At 42.5% G+C, this 15882-nt stretch overlaps 1 protein-coding gene across 1 annotated transcript; it reads right to left on the bottom strand.

Moving 5' to 3' along the window:
• Nucleotides 1–8: 8 nt before the first annotated feature.
• Nucleotides 9–5349, bottom strand: myl1 (myosin, light chain 1, alkali; skeletal, fast). The gene is made up of 6 exons (XM_080019258.1): nucleotides 5124–5349; nucleotides 3437–3464; nucleotides 2106–2249; nucleotides 990–1163; nucleotides 832–909; nucleotides 9–540 (listed from the first exon to the last, which is right to left on the bottom strand). The coding sequence occupies exons 1-6, from the start codon at nucleotides 5256–5258 to the stop codon at nucleotides 512–514; spliced, it is 588 nt and encodes a 195-aa protein (XP_079875384.1). The 5' UTR covers nucleotides 5259–5349; the 3' UTR covers nucleotides 9–511.
• Nucleotides 5350–15882: the final 10533 nt, after the last annotated feature.

Genomic DNA, 15882 nt, shown 5'->3' with positions numbered 1-15882 from the left:
ATCCGAAAAAGTTTGTGAAAAGTTTATTGTGAAGTGACAGAGGAGAAGTTTAATAATTTAAGACTCGGGGGAGGCGTTTACGAAAGGGATTCATATTGACGGCCTGTCCTGGGCCAAGCCAGTCACTCCGTGGCAAACTGATATATGTGTGTATGACTGTGGTGGGTTGGGGTTTAATTTTAGGAGGTGATCCTATACACCGCCTACCCCTCCTATAGCACCTCCCCTCACTGCTCCACTGTGAAGGTGAAAGTATGTGCAACGAGGCCGGGTGGACGAGGGAGAGGAGGAGGAGGAGGGGGAGGAGGAAGAGGAGGAGGACATGAGATGAAGAGAGCACCGATGTGATAAGTGAAAAACAAAAAAGTCTAGTCGAACAAAAAAAAAAAAAAAAAAAAAAAACCAACATCTCATAGTCCTATTGTTTCCTCGGGTGGAGGCAGGAAACGGCGAGCGGATGTCTGGACACCATGGGGTCTGCACATTAAAAATACGATGCTCGGCAGGTTCCTTACACGGACATGATGTGCTTGACAAAGGCTGCAGAGGAGGAGGATGGACCGGACGATGGGGCGGGGCGGGGGTGGTGTTTGGGAGGGAAAGATAGAGGGCGGGGAAAAGGAAGGGAAGAGTTGGTCAAGGGTGCGACGATGGGTGGGTCAAAACATGTGACAAGTTATGACAATGTTATTTTCCAGTGTTGTCATAATGTTAGTACGCAACATTTCCCACGGAGTGTGTATTTGAAGGTGTCGAAGTGGATTGGAGAATTACACGCAACGCTAAGTCTTTAAAGTTTATGAAGTGAATTGATAAGCGCTCGGGGCGTACCTTCGTAGTTGACACAGCCGTTCTCATCCTCCTGGCCCTGCATGAGAGCGTCGATCTCAGCCTCGGTCATCTTCTCACCTGCAGGCGTGGGAGAGGAGGGTCACGGTTACATGTTGAGGAAAAAAAAACACCAGAGCTCGCCCAGAAGTATAACTCACCCAGCGTTGACAGCACGATACGGAGCTCAGCGCCCATCACGGTGCCGTTGCCCTCCTTGTCGAAGACGCGCAGACCCTCAACGTAGTCGTCGAATGTTCCCTTGTTCGGGCTGTTGACGATGGTCTGGAACATGGGCAGGAAGCCCTCGAAGTCTACTCTCTTGTTGATCATGTCTGGGAGGGGGAAAAAGAGAACGAGTTTATTTTCCGTTCCTGACTAAATGCGACGCTGATTGAAAGATTACGCAGAGTAAATTGTTTCTTTGATTCATAAAAAAGTTGACAGTGTATTGGTGAGTAGAGTGTGACTGGACCTGTTTCACTGATGAATTGAAAACCAAGCCATGAGATTTGAGAAAAAGGTCGGCGTTGGTGAAAGGTTTATTGTGAAGTGACAGGGACGTACAATCATTTAAGACCATCATTAATATTGTTAACGATGATAATTTTAGTACAAGAATTTAAGTACAGTAATTAAAATATTTGTACATGAATAAATCATTTTAATAAAAGTTAATTAAAAGATAAATTATAAAAATATACATTAAAATAATAAATAAAATACTATAAAAATAATAAAATTTCAACCATTATAAAAATAATGGTTGAAATTGACTCATTAAAAAGGTGGAATTGGATTTATGAGTATGGTGTTACTAGACCTATTTAATTGATCAGGTCACTTTATAGATTATAGTTATCAAGAGTTATATGTTAAATATAAATATAATAAATGATTCAAAAACGAATTATAACAAAATATAAATTATAGATAATAAAATATAAATACAATTTAATATTAAAAATAATACATTCAAGAGTCTGGAAGTAAAAGTCTTAAAGTGTTATATTATTTGTATTTTATTTATACACTGTGTATTATTTATCTCACTCACTAGTTTGACCTCTGGCTTTAGGCGATTCCAGCAAATCCAGCACGGTTTACTCAAAATACAGTTTTCCCTTCTACTTTTACATACGTCTACATTTTTACTTTCTGAACACACCACTGTTTAAATATAGCAAACCAATACTAGGACATCTGTAACCAGACTCCCTGCATGTAAGTAAACATTCTCTGTGAGAGACGTAACCCCTACATCTCCAATCCATTACCTTCAGCGGAGGGGTTTCCCAAGATGTTTTTCACCTCCTTGTTGGTGGGGTTCTGTCCTAGAGCGCGCATGATGTCGGCGATCTGGTTGAAGGCCACCTTATTGTCACCTACCCTGTCGAACAGACCGAAGGCCTCCCTGTAGTCTGGGATGTGGGCAGAAGAGAATTATGACATTGAAAAGGCAGCCTTACATTCAGATCAGCTATATAACTGTTGATGTTCAAGTCAAACATATCACGTTCCTGTGATATTGGCACTGACGTTCTTTCTTGAGGGGATGTTCTCTTTCCTCTATGTCTTTTTCTATTGATGGGTCAACAGGTTGAGACTGACCGAACTGAGACTGTGGCTGTTTTAAGCCATTTCATTTGTCTTTGTCAGCTGCCACTCCCTCTCTGCCTGCTGTTTCATCAAAATGTGTGGCCTGTAAAATTCTGTGATGCTGTTTTCCCTACATGGGCCACACACCTAAATGCTTCGTTGTGGCCTGCATGGAGGTGAGAGCATTTGGACCACCTCAACGTCCTCTATTGACAGAAAATTCACAAATTTCAACAGGACATGAATATCATGATTTATTGGACTAAACGTAATTCTATGTAATTTAACCTCACACTCATATAAAGACCTATGGAGACCATGGAATAACGAATTGTGCGTCTGTTTGAATCAGGCCCTTTGGTTCTCTAAATCAACTTCTTCTTACAGCCGGGTGCTGTTTGACCTGGTCACCTTTTGGTAGCAGAAGACCTCTGTTCAGTCACTTCTCAAAAGTACCTCGACAACTGTCAAACAGTACATCACTGTGACCCTGCAGGAGGTCTATTCAGGCCACGGCCAACTGACCTGGATGCACAGAGGCCACGTGGTTAATTTTAACAGGGGACCGTGCAGCCTAATGAAGTTTTCAAAGAGGCAACCCAAAGCCTTTGCTTGGCCAAAGACGAGAGGTCCTGTCAAAAGTTAGATTCTTTCTGAAACTGCAAAGCACTGAAGGAAAAGTGTCATAGAACTAAATAGGTCACACCCGCCCCCCCCTTTTTTTTGAATGACTCCCGTAGTAACTGTTAAACATAGCTGAGAATATGAGCCCCCTCCTTTTAAAGGCAGGTGCTCAAGAAGGTTGACCCGAGCTCGAGCGGGGGAATGCTGACAGCAGCATACCCAGCAGCCCGCAGTATAGTGCAGCATATATTATTGTATGGAGGAGAGGTCAGAGATTTGAGATAGATCCGTCTGTCGGCGATAAAGTTGTTTACTCTGGGCGGAGGGGAAACTCTTTAAAGTGTATGTGATGAAGTGACAAAGTTAAAAAAGAGGGTTCACTCACCCTCCATCTGGTCTGGGGTGAAGTCCACCTAGAGATCCACACAAAAAACATTCATGAGCGTGTGGTACAAACGTACCGAACATCTCCAAGACTGAGCTCAGCTCCGAGGGCCCTTCGCCCCACTCTGAGAGGTGATTAGGTGATTCCTTTGGCGACTTGCTTAGATCGTGAAGCCACTGAGATTTGCGAAAGGTTTACAGTGCGGATTATCACTACCGGTCATGTTAGCTGGCCAGACCCTGACTGCAACACGGTCCACAGAGCAATAATATCAAGCTCAAGCAAACAACGCTGTAACTGTTCCAAAAGTAAAGCTCGACAAACCCCTATGCATATTGTCTAAGGTAGGGATTCTCAACCTTTTTCATATCCATACCTGCCAACACCATAGTTAGGGGGATCACTGCGAAGCTATGACCAAACATTCTCTAACACTGCTAACATCTTGTAAATGAAATACTTGTGAAGTTTAACAATCATTTTGCTGGGGACCCTCTGGAACTCTCTTGGAGGACCCGCTTGGGGGGGGGCCCAGACCCCACATTGAGAACCAATGATCTAGGGAACAGCAGAACATTATTCAGCTGCCTGCACAGACTTGAATGTCGACCCCTGGACCCTTCTCAATCAAGCACGTCTAAAGCCGGCTTTAAGTAATCTCTCTGCCAAAATTAGTGTCACACTCAGACGGAGGTACTTGATCTGTAGGTGATCCATCTTTAGATACACAAACATCTCCTCATTTGGTGCCACCCAACTCTGCCCTTTCACAGCGTGGCACCTATTTTTTTTTTGTCCAATCACAAGGGGATAGGGGAGTGTCTGAGGTGGGTGAGTTCGGTGGGAGGGTCGGAGCTCTCCTTGGTACCAGCTAGCCTCAGCTTCACTACCTCTTTGACTTTCTTTGACTGGCAGTTTGGCACCAAACTCGAGCAAACTGAACCTTAAACATTCCCCGCAGTCACAACACAGTTTGCAAATCCAGAGAGAGAGTGAGAGAGAGAAACAGGCCTAACACAGGCAGCAACCCATCTAGTCAACCAATCTGAATCCTGCCCGTGGATAACAATAATAATAATAATAATAATAATAATAATAATAATAATAATCATCGTAATAATAATAATAATAATAATAATAATTATTATTATTATTATTATTATTATTTTTTTTTTTAATTATATTCATCTTCTTTCGACTGCTCCTGTTAGGTAAAAAATAAATAATAATAATAATAATAATAATAATAATAATAATAATAATAATAATCACCGTAATAATAATATTTTTATTTATTTATTTATTTTTTTAATATATATTTTATTTTTATTATTATTTTTATTATATTCATCTTCTTTCGACTGCTCCTGTTAGGTAAAAAATAAATAATAATAATAATAATAACAATAATAATAATAATAATAATAATAATAATAATAATAATCATCGTAATAATAATAATAATAATAATAATAATTATTATTATTATTATTATTTTTATTATTATTTTTATTATATTCATCTTCTTTCGACTGCTCCTGTTAGGTAAAAAATAAATAATAATAATAATAATAATAATAATAATAATAATAATAACAATAATAATAATAATAATAACTTTGATTTAAGAAACTTTAGAAGTCTTTCAAGAAACCCCGGGACACACGCATGCTCCATATTTGAATACCTTGACTGCGGACAGGTCGACGGCCGGGGCGGCGGGTGCGGGAGCGGGCTCCGGAGCCGGTGCGGGCGCGGCGGCCGCGGGCTTGGCGGGCTCGGCCTTCTTGGCGGGAGCCTTAACGTCCTTCTTGGGGGCCATTTCTGCGGTTAGGTGACTTCAAGACACAGACAATTCCCGGTCGGGGGTGGGGGTGACAACACACAAGGAGCGTAGAGGACTCAGAGCGAGAGCTCGCCTCTCGGGTGTATATATATGAGGCTATTTTCTTCTGGGGCCCCCGTCAAACGGGCTCCGGGCCGTGGATTGGACAGAGGAGAGGCAGAGAGGTAAGGGGTGGGGGTGGGGTGGGGGTGGGGGTTGCTGGATATGGACCAGTGGGGGCTGAGCAGTGGGGCTCCTTTCTTTGTGAGGGCAACTCATTTTATATATTTTATATATATATTTGGCAATAATTGTTGTATTTTTTTATACTGATACAAACACTTAAAGTACCTTTAAAGTGAAGATAAAATTGTGCTCTGAGTTTTTCACACCACAGAACAATGTGTGATTAACCACCGAGCCAAATTTTATAAAAAAAAAAAAAATCGGCAAGTATATAAAATTACATTTCAAACTTGTGGAGAAAAAAAAAAGGCAGTTCCCTCTGTTCAGAGAAGCTGGGGGGCGTGTCCGCTGAAGACCCTGAAAACACGGCCAGCCGTTAACCGTGTAGTCATTTATAAACCTTTACATTGGAATAACGTCCATGTTTGATGGGTATTTTTAAAAAACATATATTTCCCCCCTCCGTTAAAAAAAAAAAAATCCTGTCCACACCAACAGTGTTCTTGAAACTATCTCCGTCCACACGAGTAAGCAAAAACGATTCAGAACGCTCACATAAGCATGCCAGGCCGGTGGGGGCAGATACAGCTTCATATCAAACACCACAGAAGAACATTGGCAGCATGCACCGTAATGGGCGTCTTCTTGAGCGGCGAATACAACAACAGCACAGCGTGGCATTGGTGAACTGAACCACGGACGGAGAGGTGATTTGAAAACTATTGGGGTGGTGTATTTATACACATCCACACGGCGGTGTAATGATGAAGTAACGCTGCTTGTGCTCAAACTACGGTGATCCGATGTCCTGGATTGTCCGGGATTGTCCCAGTTTCAAGCTCCATTATGCACATTTTTTCAACAAATTACAATAAATACATCTACTATAAAAACACAATGTTATTATTGGATTTGTTTGGGAAACGGGAAGCTGGGATGAGATCGCAGCGTCGCCAGCCTTTTTTTAACTTTTATTTTTAGGTATGGTTAAAAATACAGGATATTTACGGGAAAATACTGTACATAAAACTAACAGTACTAGCTACACCTAAACACACCAGTAGTCCACCATTGTTTGTAGGTTTCTGCCGCATGTTCAATGTGTAAAACAACAATTGCGCATATGTAAATCAAGGTTATGACGTCATCGTCTGCCGAAACCTCTGTTTCACTGGTCCACATGAATACGCTGGAAATTGAGTTTCGATAAATCACCACGGATGCTGGTGTTTATATAGTGTTAGGGGGCGGGGTCAAGCCGAGTATGACTGCTCTACATCATCAAGTCATGATTTAGCCCCGCCCCAAAACAATCCAGATCATGAAAATGGTGAAAAACATTTTAACAGTTTAACTTCCCAATTCCGTACTACATCGTTCACAGTCTTTACACATGTTTTCAGCAATTACTTTCTAACATGTGTAATGTGTTTAGAAGCAAATCACTGAATCAACTTTACAGGGACTTTAAGCATGTACCCTGTTAATGTAGACTCCATGTGAATTGGTTCAGAATTAGCTGTCTCTTTCATACTATTAGTGAGGTGTTCACTCTTTGTGTCAGTAACCACTGTCCTATAGTCTCTATTAGGGATGAAAGCCAAAAAGCACAACTACGTTTTATCACTAAAAGATATTACAAACCGGAATGTGAAGTTTGATGGTTGCTATGGGTTGCTATGGCCTCTGTCGCCATTTTTGGAGGATCACGTCCATTTAATTACATTGAGAAATAGACCAAATATACCAAATGTACCAAAATGGAGAAAGGAAGGGAGAAAAAAAAAGGGAGAAAGTTTAACACAAGATGTTTGCAAGATTCTCTGTGGCAGTTTTTCACCCAACAAGAATTTCAAGTCGTCTTTTAACTCAAAAATGCCGACCGACATTCACTCAATGCGAATGATGAGTGGGCGGTATCGATGGGTCTGTGGTTCTGTGGTATGGAACGCCATTTGAGTCAATGTGCAATAAATAAATAAATAAATACATAAATAAATAAATAAATAAACATTCAAATAAATAAATACATAAATAGATAAATATGCCAATGAAATAAATTCTGAAATCTATAAACAAGGCAATATATATATATGTATGCATTATATATATAATCTAAATATATAAATACATGCAAATATATATAAACATATAAATAAATAAATATATGTTTTTTGTTTCAAAAGGGACATTTTTCAAAAGACTATATTTATTCATTTCAGGGGACTTTTATTTCATAATACCACATTTATGTACTTCATGCCACTTTTATTTAATAATGACACTGTGGCAGTTTCACCTACCTTTGCTCGTTAGACCAACCAACGAACAGGTATGCAGCCACTCTGATCCTGGGCCCCGACTCTTGAACTTCAACTTGATTACCCAGACCCTGGAGAGGTGTAGCTACTCAAACCACACCATCCCCAGACCACAGCCTCGTTTCAATTTCTTATATGCAAATGAATGGGACGTGGGTATCTCACAGATTCAGAGCCGATGGAGAGATGGGGAGCTGGGCTGGCACTGCCGCTGGCACTCTCCCACGCAACAGTGGTAGGGGTGGTTGCTTCGAGCTGGTCTTCAGCTCCCAATACCTCCTCGTTGGAGCCAGCGGCCCGTGGGGAGCAAGCCGGTCAAGGTGGAGGGCCGCACCCTGTACATCATGTCCGCCACTGTCAGACGTGGTGTACTCCGTACTCGTACTCGTTAAGACTCATTCATTTATTTGCATAAGGAATTGAAACGTGGCATTATGAAATAAAAGTGCCATGAAATAAATAAATGTTGCCTTTTGAAATAAATGTGCCCTGAAATAAATAAATGTGGCATTATAAACTAAATGTCCCCTTCAATAAATAAATGTGGAACTATAAAATAAAAGACCCCTGAAATTAAAAAAAATTTGAAAAATGACATTGAAAAATGTGGGTTTTTTTTTAACTAAACATTATTTATTGAACAATATTTACTGGGAGCTCCACATACTGTTGATTTAGCCAGATATGTAAATATTCTTGAGAAAAACAAACAATGAACGACTAAAAGAGTTTTTAGTTACTGGATGTTTTATGACTTCCTCACCTGTCTCACGCAACACACGGTTTCACATGCATACGGTGTGGACAATATCATTATTTTAATAAAAGAACAAATATAGCTGCAGGCAGCAATACACAGGGTCCAGTTTATTTGTTTAAGGTACGTGTTAGTTTTTGGGTTTCTGTGAAATGCAAACACAAGTTACAAACATTGTGGACTTATGTCTGGACCAATCAACATGGACTTACATCTGCATGTTTCTCTTCTGTCGTTCAGTTTAAATATTCCTGATGAACAGTGTTTGAAGAATTAAGACCAATACAATTTTTCGTGCACTCTAGTACGAGTCACAAGTGGTTTTTTTACGACTACTTCGAGATGTATGGTGGATTTATATGGCATTAGTTCGTAACGTTACAAAGTGACTGTGTTCTCAATATAATGACAATTTTTGTCAATTTTTCAGCATCTGGAACAACAAAGAAGAGGGAAGGGAGTCTTTCCGGCAGGCACATGGAGACTGTGAAGTGGAAACAAATACTGATTCAGATTGGATTTCCGTTGCCAACGCAGATCGTCTAAACAATCAAATTTAGACTGGAACGGGTTGACAATCGATTTATTTTTGGGAACACAAGACCACACATAGCGTTTCTGTAGACATGATTGTTGACCCTCTCCTGAAGATCTATGAACTTGCCGCCCCGACAGTATATACTGTGTGTATATATATATATATATAGTATTGTGGCAGTTCTACCACATGCTACCCAAGTGGCGTTTTCAGGGCCCTCCAGCACAGAGACACAGAAGATGGGGGGGTTGTTAACACCACTTTATTGTAGAGAGCGGGCTAGCTGGAATTAGTCCAGGAGCAAATGTCCCGACAGTCTCCTATCCTGAGTGTGTGTGGGGATAGCGGTTTTACCTGCTGCTCGTTAGACCAACCAACAACAGGTATGCAGCCACTCTGATCCCAATCACCTCGATCCAGGTCAGGTGTGGCTGCTCACCACACCATTCCCACACCACAAGTGTATATACATTGATCAGCCAGAACATTAAAACCTCTGATAGGTGAACTGAATAACATTTCTCATCTCATCCCATTAGCACCTGTCAAGGGGTGGGATATATCCGGCAGCAGGTGAACAGTCAGTTCTTTAAGTTGGTGTTTTGGAAGCAGGAAAAATCGACAACAGTAACGATCTGAACCAGTGACAGGGTCATGGGTGCCAAAGGCTCATTGACGCGCGTGGGGAGCGAAGTCTAGCCCGTCTGGTCCGATCCCACAGAAGAGCTACTGTAGCACAAATTGCTGAAAAAGTTAATGCTGCTATGATAGAAAGGTGTCAGAACACACAGGGGATCACAGCTTTCTGCGTATGTGGCTGTTTAGCCGCAGACTGAGTACCCATGCTGACCCTTGTCCTCCGTCAAAAGTGCCTACTATGGGCATGTGACCTGGTGGCCTGGTCTGATGAATCACATTTTCTTTTTCATCATATGGATGGCCTGGTGCCTGTACATCGTTTACCTGGGGAAGAGATGGCACCAGGATGCACTATAAGAAGAAGACAAGCCGGTGGGGGCAGTGTGATGCTCTTGGCAATGTTCTACTGGGAAACCTTGGATCCTGGCATTCATATGTATCTTTCTTTGACACGTACCACCTACCTAACATTGTTGTAGACTAATACACCCCTTTATTATAGGATAATGTACCCTGCCACACTGCTAAAATTGTTCAGGAATTCTTTAAGGAGGAAGACAAAGAGTTCTAGGCGTTGACTTGGCCTCCAAAATTCCCAGATCTCAATTCAATCAAGCACCTGTGGGATGTGTTGGAACAACAAGCCTGATGCATGGGGGTCCCACGTCGTAACTTACAAAATTCAAAAAGTCTGCTGCTAATTTAAAATGTTTGCTGCTAAAGTCTTGGTGCCAGATACCACAGGACACCCTCAGAGGTGTTGTGTGGTCTTGTTGTGCAGTGTTGAGTTTGGTGCAATTTGGACACACGACACGTGTTAATATTATGGTAATCAATTTTGAATAAACAAGCGACAAGCATGCAGCTCCGCTCTATGCAGGAGCAGGGCGGAACTTCAGGGCTCTGCGACCGAGTCACTTACGTCCGCAGTCCAGCCCATTCTTAACAGTGCAGTAGGAGTAGGAGATGTCGCAGTATTTAGTTTCAATCCAAAACCAGGTAATTCCAGGGCCAGATTCGCCCAAAGCAAACTGTTATTAATCATTTTGTTCAGAGAAATGTTGAACAGGGACGCGACGTGGATAGCTTTCTTTGCTAACTTTTCTGCAGGTGTTGCGTGTGGGCGTTCATGTAACATTACGGCGGAATGGATCTCTCGTTCACCACATAGGGACGGGCACCAAGCAAGGGCAAGTGAGGAAATAAATTCTTTTTTTTGTCAGTTCGCAAATGCATACAGTATTGGTTGTGAATCTCTCAGTTAATTTTTAATTTTCAAGGAGCATTACCAACGGGCTGAGACCAAAATGTCTCTGGATGCAATTGGATAGACCTACAACCAATCAGAACAACAAAACGTGTGAGGTAGCACTGTGCGAGTTGGTTGTTAAATTCAATTTTTACCAAATCCTGTCAAAAGTACAGAAGTAACACATCTTTATTATCAACAAAAGCTTTTTATAAAAAATATACCGTCCAGTTTGTTTAAAACTGTCACGATAGTGGATTCTTTTTTTTTTTTGTCTGATGTATCGCGATAGTGGATTCAACAGACCGTTGCACATCAGTGGCAGCCATCTTGCAAAGGTGCGTCAAAGGCTCTCCTCTGGATCGTCATCGTATCAAACCCACCCCACATTAGAGAAATGGTTGTGATTGGCCCGATCCCGGCAAGGTTGGGTGAAAATCTGTTTGAATGGGAGGGTGGCCAGATGTACACTGCAGAGCAAATAAAACATGAGCTTGCAGATTTGTTTGGTTCCCAGGCCAATTGACACACACATTGTCTTCAAAATGAGACATAGAATCGGTAGACGAGCAACAGGCGTACAGCCACCCTGACCCCGGGCCCAATTACCTAGACCCAAGACAGGCGTGGCTGCTTGAACCACACCACCATCACACCATATACCCCCACCACCAAACTGAGGCCAGGGAGAATCCCTGGCTGAAGTCCCCCCCGCCCCAACAAAGCATCAAAAGATAAAAAATACAAACTAAACTTGCTGGGGACCTAAGGATGTGCAGTGCCGAATTTGGTGCAATTTGGACATGCGACACTTTTAATATTAATACATTTCGACAAACAGCAAACAGCGAGCCAGCGGGGGGGCGGGGCTTCCCGTCATCAATTGGCCCATTCCACACAGGCATATTTGGTGCGGACAGGCGACGTGTAAAAGTAGTAAACTTTGAATAAACAAGCGAATAGCAAGTTTATTCAAAAGTGCGACTTAGGTGTGTTTTTTCCCATGAGAAAGAGTGTAGTTCCCTGGGGATTTTCACCGGGAGTGGCTGCGACTTTACGAACAGCACTGTGGCACTGCACTAGTACATCTATCTATAATTCAAGGAATGTCTGTCTGACCTTCTGTATGTACAGTATATTGTATGTATGTACAGCCTAGACTGTATGTCCCTCTATTTTCTCGACAACCTTTCATGCAATCTACTTCACACCTGGCAGGTGCATTGCCGGGGACCCAAGAAGGTGCATTGTTGAATTTGGCGCAATTGGGGCATGTGGCACATGTAATGTTAATAAACTTTTAATAACCGAGCTGCTCTGTGCAGCTGAGGTGCTTTGTGACATCATCATCCAATTCCACTAAGCAGGGCGATTTTGTGCCATCATCATCCAGTGAAGCACGAGATGCATGCCTGGCAAGCAACGCTGCGCGCATTGCCAACATAGGGGCAGAGGAAGCTCTGGAGATGCGAGCCGAGCACCCGGTGCGTGACCTTCAACATCGCACACGCACGCGAGGCGACACCTCTGCCTGGTGAGCGGAGCTCCTGGCAGTCTCAATCACCGACTGAATGTGACAAAATCATTGACTGAACAAATTTGATCTGACCCTCCTGAACTTCTAATATGCCTATAATTTTGCATTTGGTACTTATTCTTTATTGCAAAGTTGTCCTTACATTTTGTTAAACTGTGCCTTGCCTTGCCTTTAACTAGCAGTCTCATCTTTCATTGCGGAACACAGGACTGAATCATTGACATTTTGTTAAACTGTGACATTGAAATGTCATAGAAAGTCTTACATTTTGAACGGGGCTTGTACTCGTATAAACCTAAATAGAATAGCTGCTTTAAGATTTTAACAACAAATTTGTAGTGATGAGTCGTGAGTAGAATTTTTTTTACTGAATAAATGCAAATATCAGTTTCAATTTCAAATGATGTTGGTAACCACATGAGACAAGACAAAGTTCAATTGCGATTAAACTTCAAGTTGAACTGGAATTGCTCTCTGACTGGGCAAAATTGCAATCAATGGGCTAAAGGAAGAACTGTGTTTTTTTAAGGGTTTGAAAGAGAGACAGCCCCAACCAGTTCCCAATTAGACCTAGCCTCGGCCTAAATTGTTGCTTTGTACTTGTCCTAGAAACATGATGCCTCTTTTCAATGACCATATCGGAAATCTAATATTAGGGAGTTATGTAACACCGCACTCTCCAAGACACTAATAAATGATGGGATGCAAACCGGGATGTCCATATCGCATCACCCCGTGTCACCCAGGAAATGCCCCCCTGAGGGCCGGCCCCTGGTCTTAGGGTCACAGTTCCGTCTTTATGAAGGACTTGGCCTTTGGTTGAAGAAGTTATATTAGTTATAAGTAAATAAATTAGGTTCATGATAGCAGATATGGGGGTTAGAAGGGAGGGGAAGTGGATCAGATTTCAGCCGCTTATGGTCGTATGACGGCCTTAGGTGTCGTTTGAGAAGCTCTACTCTGGCCTTGCATGGGAATTGAAGAAGAAAACCTGCCTTTCAAATGGCGTCGTTTTCCACTGTTTGGTTCCAATCGAAGGAAAAAGAGAAGGAATATGGCCAGTGAAATGCGCTTACTCTGTTTTGACATCCATTGGGCTCTAGCAGCCATCCAGCCATGGGGGCAGGCTGAGGAGAGGTGCCACCAGTACGGATGGATGTGGAAGGTACCGGGAGCTGAAGGAGCCTTCCAGCTGCCGACCCCAGTAACCCATGCGGGTCCGAGAGTGAAAATTGTGTCCGCCTCGATTCCCGTCTATATCCGTCTCTGAGTGGTTGTGTCGGCGCTGTTCTCCAGGAGGAGAGGAAGGGAGTTTGGGGAGGGGGGAGGGGGCGGGGGGGCACAAGCCAGAGAAAGTCCCTCAGCTGTCCCCCACCCATCCACATTTACACATGCAAATACGCAAGCAACCTTGCCTCATTTTTCCAGCACCTGTCTTGGACGCCCACGTTCTATTATGGGATCTTAAGGATTTCACCAGCTTGGACAAGTAGAGCCAAGTAGAGGCTGAAGTGGGAATGAAGACAGGGAAGCAGGAATTATTTTTCAGTTTGGTCGTTAACATTTATAGTGTTGGATTTGTTCGTTCCTCTTTCGGCTGTCAATCAATCAGGGGACGTTGCTTAGTTCCCCACCATCGTTCCCACACCACTATTCCTGTAAGGAATAGTCATTCTGAAGCACCTTTTGTGTCCGGTCAACGGGTCAGCCCAGGTTGACGTATTCCCCCAGAGGCCTCAGGAGTTTGCAGGGTCCTAAATACACTTCATCACGCCGGCACTAAGTCATTCTGAGTATCGCAGCGGTGCAAATAAACCATCCACGCCAAGATCCCTAAGTAAACATGTATTCCTTTACATTTTCATAACACCCCCCCCCCGCCTCCCCACACCCTCCGCCCTCCGCCAAACACTGCGAGAGCCATGCCCAAGGCGTAACGTCAGGCTTTTTATTTTTTTAAAGGGTACGATCTTTAAATGTACAGTTTTAAAAAAAGGGTCTCTCCCCAGAGAGCCACACGCCATCCGTAGATCAGTTTCAGTGGTCTCCCTTAACAGCCGGGGGCCATTGTTCAGCAGGCAAGGGGACGAGGGAAAAACGCCGCTGAAACGGGACTCGTTCGTTGAAGGGTGGTGGGGTTTTTTTAGGTCCCGCCATCCTGCCCTGTTTGGAAAGCCCACTTTCAAGGATCAAGGCACTCAAGGATCAAGGTATCAAATGAGAAATGTCATCGGAGAAACGGTCAAGAAAGCTGTAACTAGAGCAAGGTGGATTGAGGAAACAACAGCGGAGAAAAGCAAAGTGCTGCGCACAGTGTGGATTAAAGGATAAGGATCGCTTTTAAAAGATATGTGCAGTGGTAGGTAGAGAACTCAAAAATATATGCAACAAATAGTAATTTACAAAGTAAATGTCTTTTTTGTTTTAATTCAGGGCTCAAGCAAGTAGTCTCAAACTGTTCAATGTGTTTTTAAACCAGGGGCGGGGAGCAGGTGGTGAAGATAAAAGTTCTAAATTGATGGGTGGAGGGAGGGAGGGAGGGGATGGGGAGGGAGAGATGTGAGCAAACTATAAACCAAACTATAAAAAATAGCAGGAAGACACGGATAAAATTTAAAGCGTAAAAGTACGGAAAGAGGAACGCGTGCGTCACATTCGTTCCAAGTCTAGGCACCAGTCAATCTACGGCCTTCTAAATCCATACCAATCAGTGCTTCTCTCTTCAGAAGGTTGCTTAGAAGAATGGGAATCAGAAGGCGTTTGTTCCGCCAGGTGCATTTACACGGTGCATGTACGAGGAATTTGTCGTCAGAGTTGACGTTCAGATCCTCCTCCTTGTTTTCAAACCACTCCACGGTCTTGCTTCACTCTACATCATTTGAACCGCTGTCTAAATACAAACCGTCTACATCACCCGGGTCATCTAACAACCACAGCCTGGTCATCCCCAAGACCAAAAGTAAATGTGGCGAGGAAGGGTTCAGCCCTATGCCTCCCAGTGCTGGAACAGACTGCTAGATGGCCAGAGGAGTGAAACCAGTTTTAATGCTTTCAAAAGTCAAGTGGAAACATTTCTGTTTTGTGTTGCGTTTGAGTAGAGCGCCAGTTTTTAACTTGTGTTCAATGGGTTTTCACGTCGCATCAATGTGAAAGCACGTCGAGTTGCAACAAATAAACATTGATTCATCGATAGTGATTGTTTTGTGCATATCTACAGAAGCAGAAGCACTTAAAAAAGCTTGACAGTCTGACAAAAAAAATAAAAAGAATATATATATATATATATATATATAAAATTAAATTAAATAGAATACAAAGTTAAGTCAAAAAATAAAATGAAATTAAAAAAAATAGGCAAATATGCACAAAGAGGCATGCATAAATTACGTATAAT

The sequence above is a fragment of the Zeus faber genome (assembly GCF_960531495.2).
Source record: "Zeus faber genome assembly, chromosome: 18".
NCBI lineage: Eukaryota > Metazoa > Chordata > Actinopteri > Zeiformes > Zeidae > Zeus > Zeus faber.
This window is presented reverse-complemented; position numbering and strand designations above follow the sequence as displayed.

Excerpts from the sequence above, each read along its gene's own strand:
- myl1 (XM_080019258.1), bottom strand. The coding sequence starts at position 5,258 with ATGGCCCCCAAGAAGGACGTTAAGGCTCCCGCCAAGAAGGCCGAGCCC. Across the intron at positions 910-989 it reads TATCGTGCTGTCAACGCTGG|GTGAGAAGATGACCGAGGCT; the intron begins GTGAGTTATACT and ends CCACGCCTGCAG. Across the intron at positions 541-831 it reads CGGCTGTGTCAACTACGAAG|CCTTTGTCAAGCACATCATG; the intron begins GTACGCCCCGAG and ends CCTCCTCTGCAG.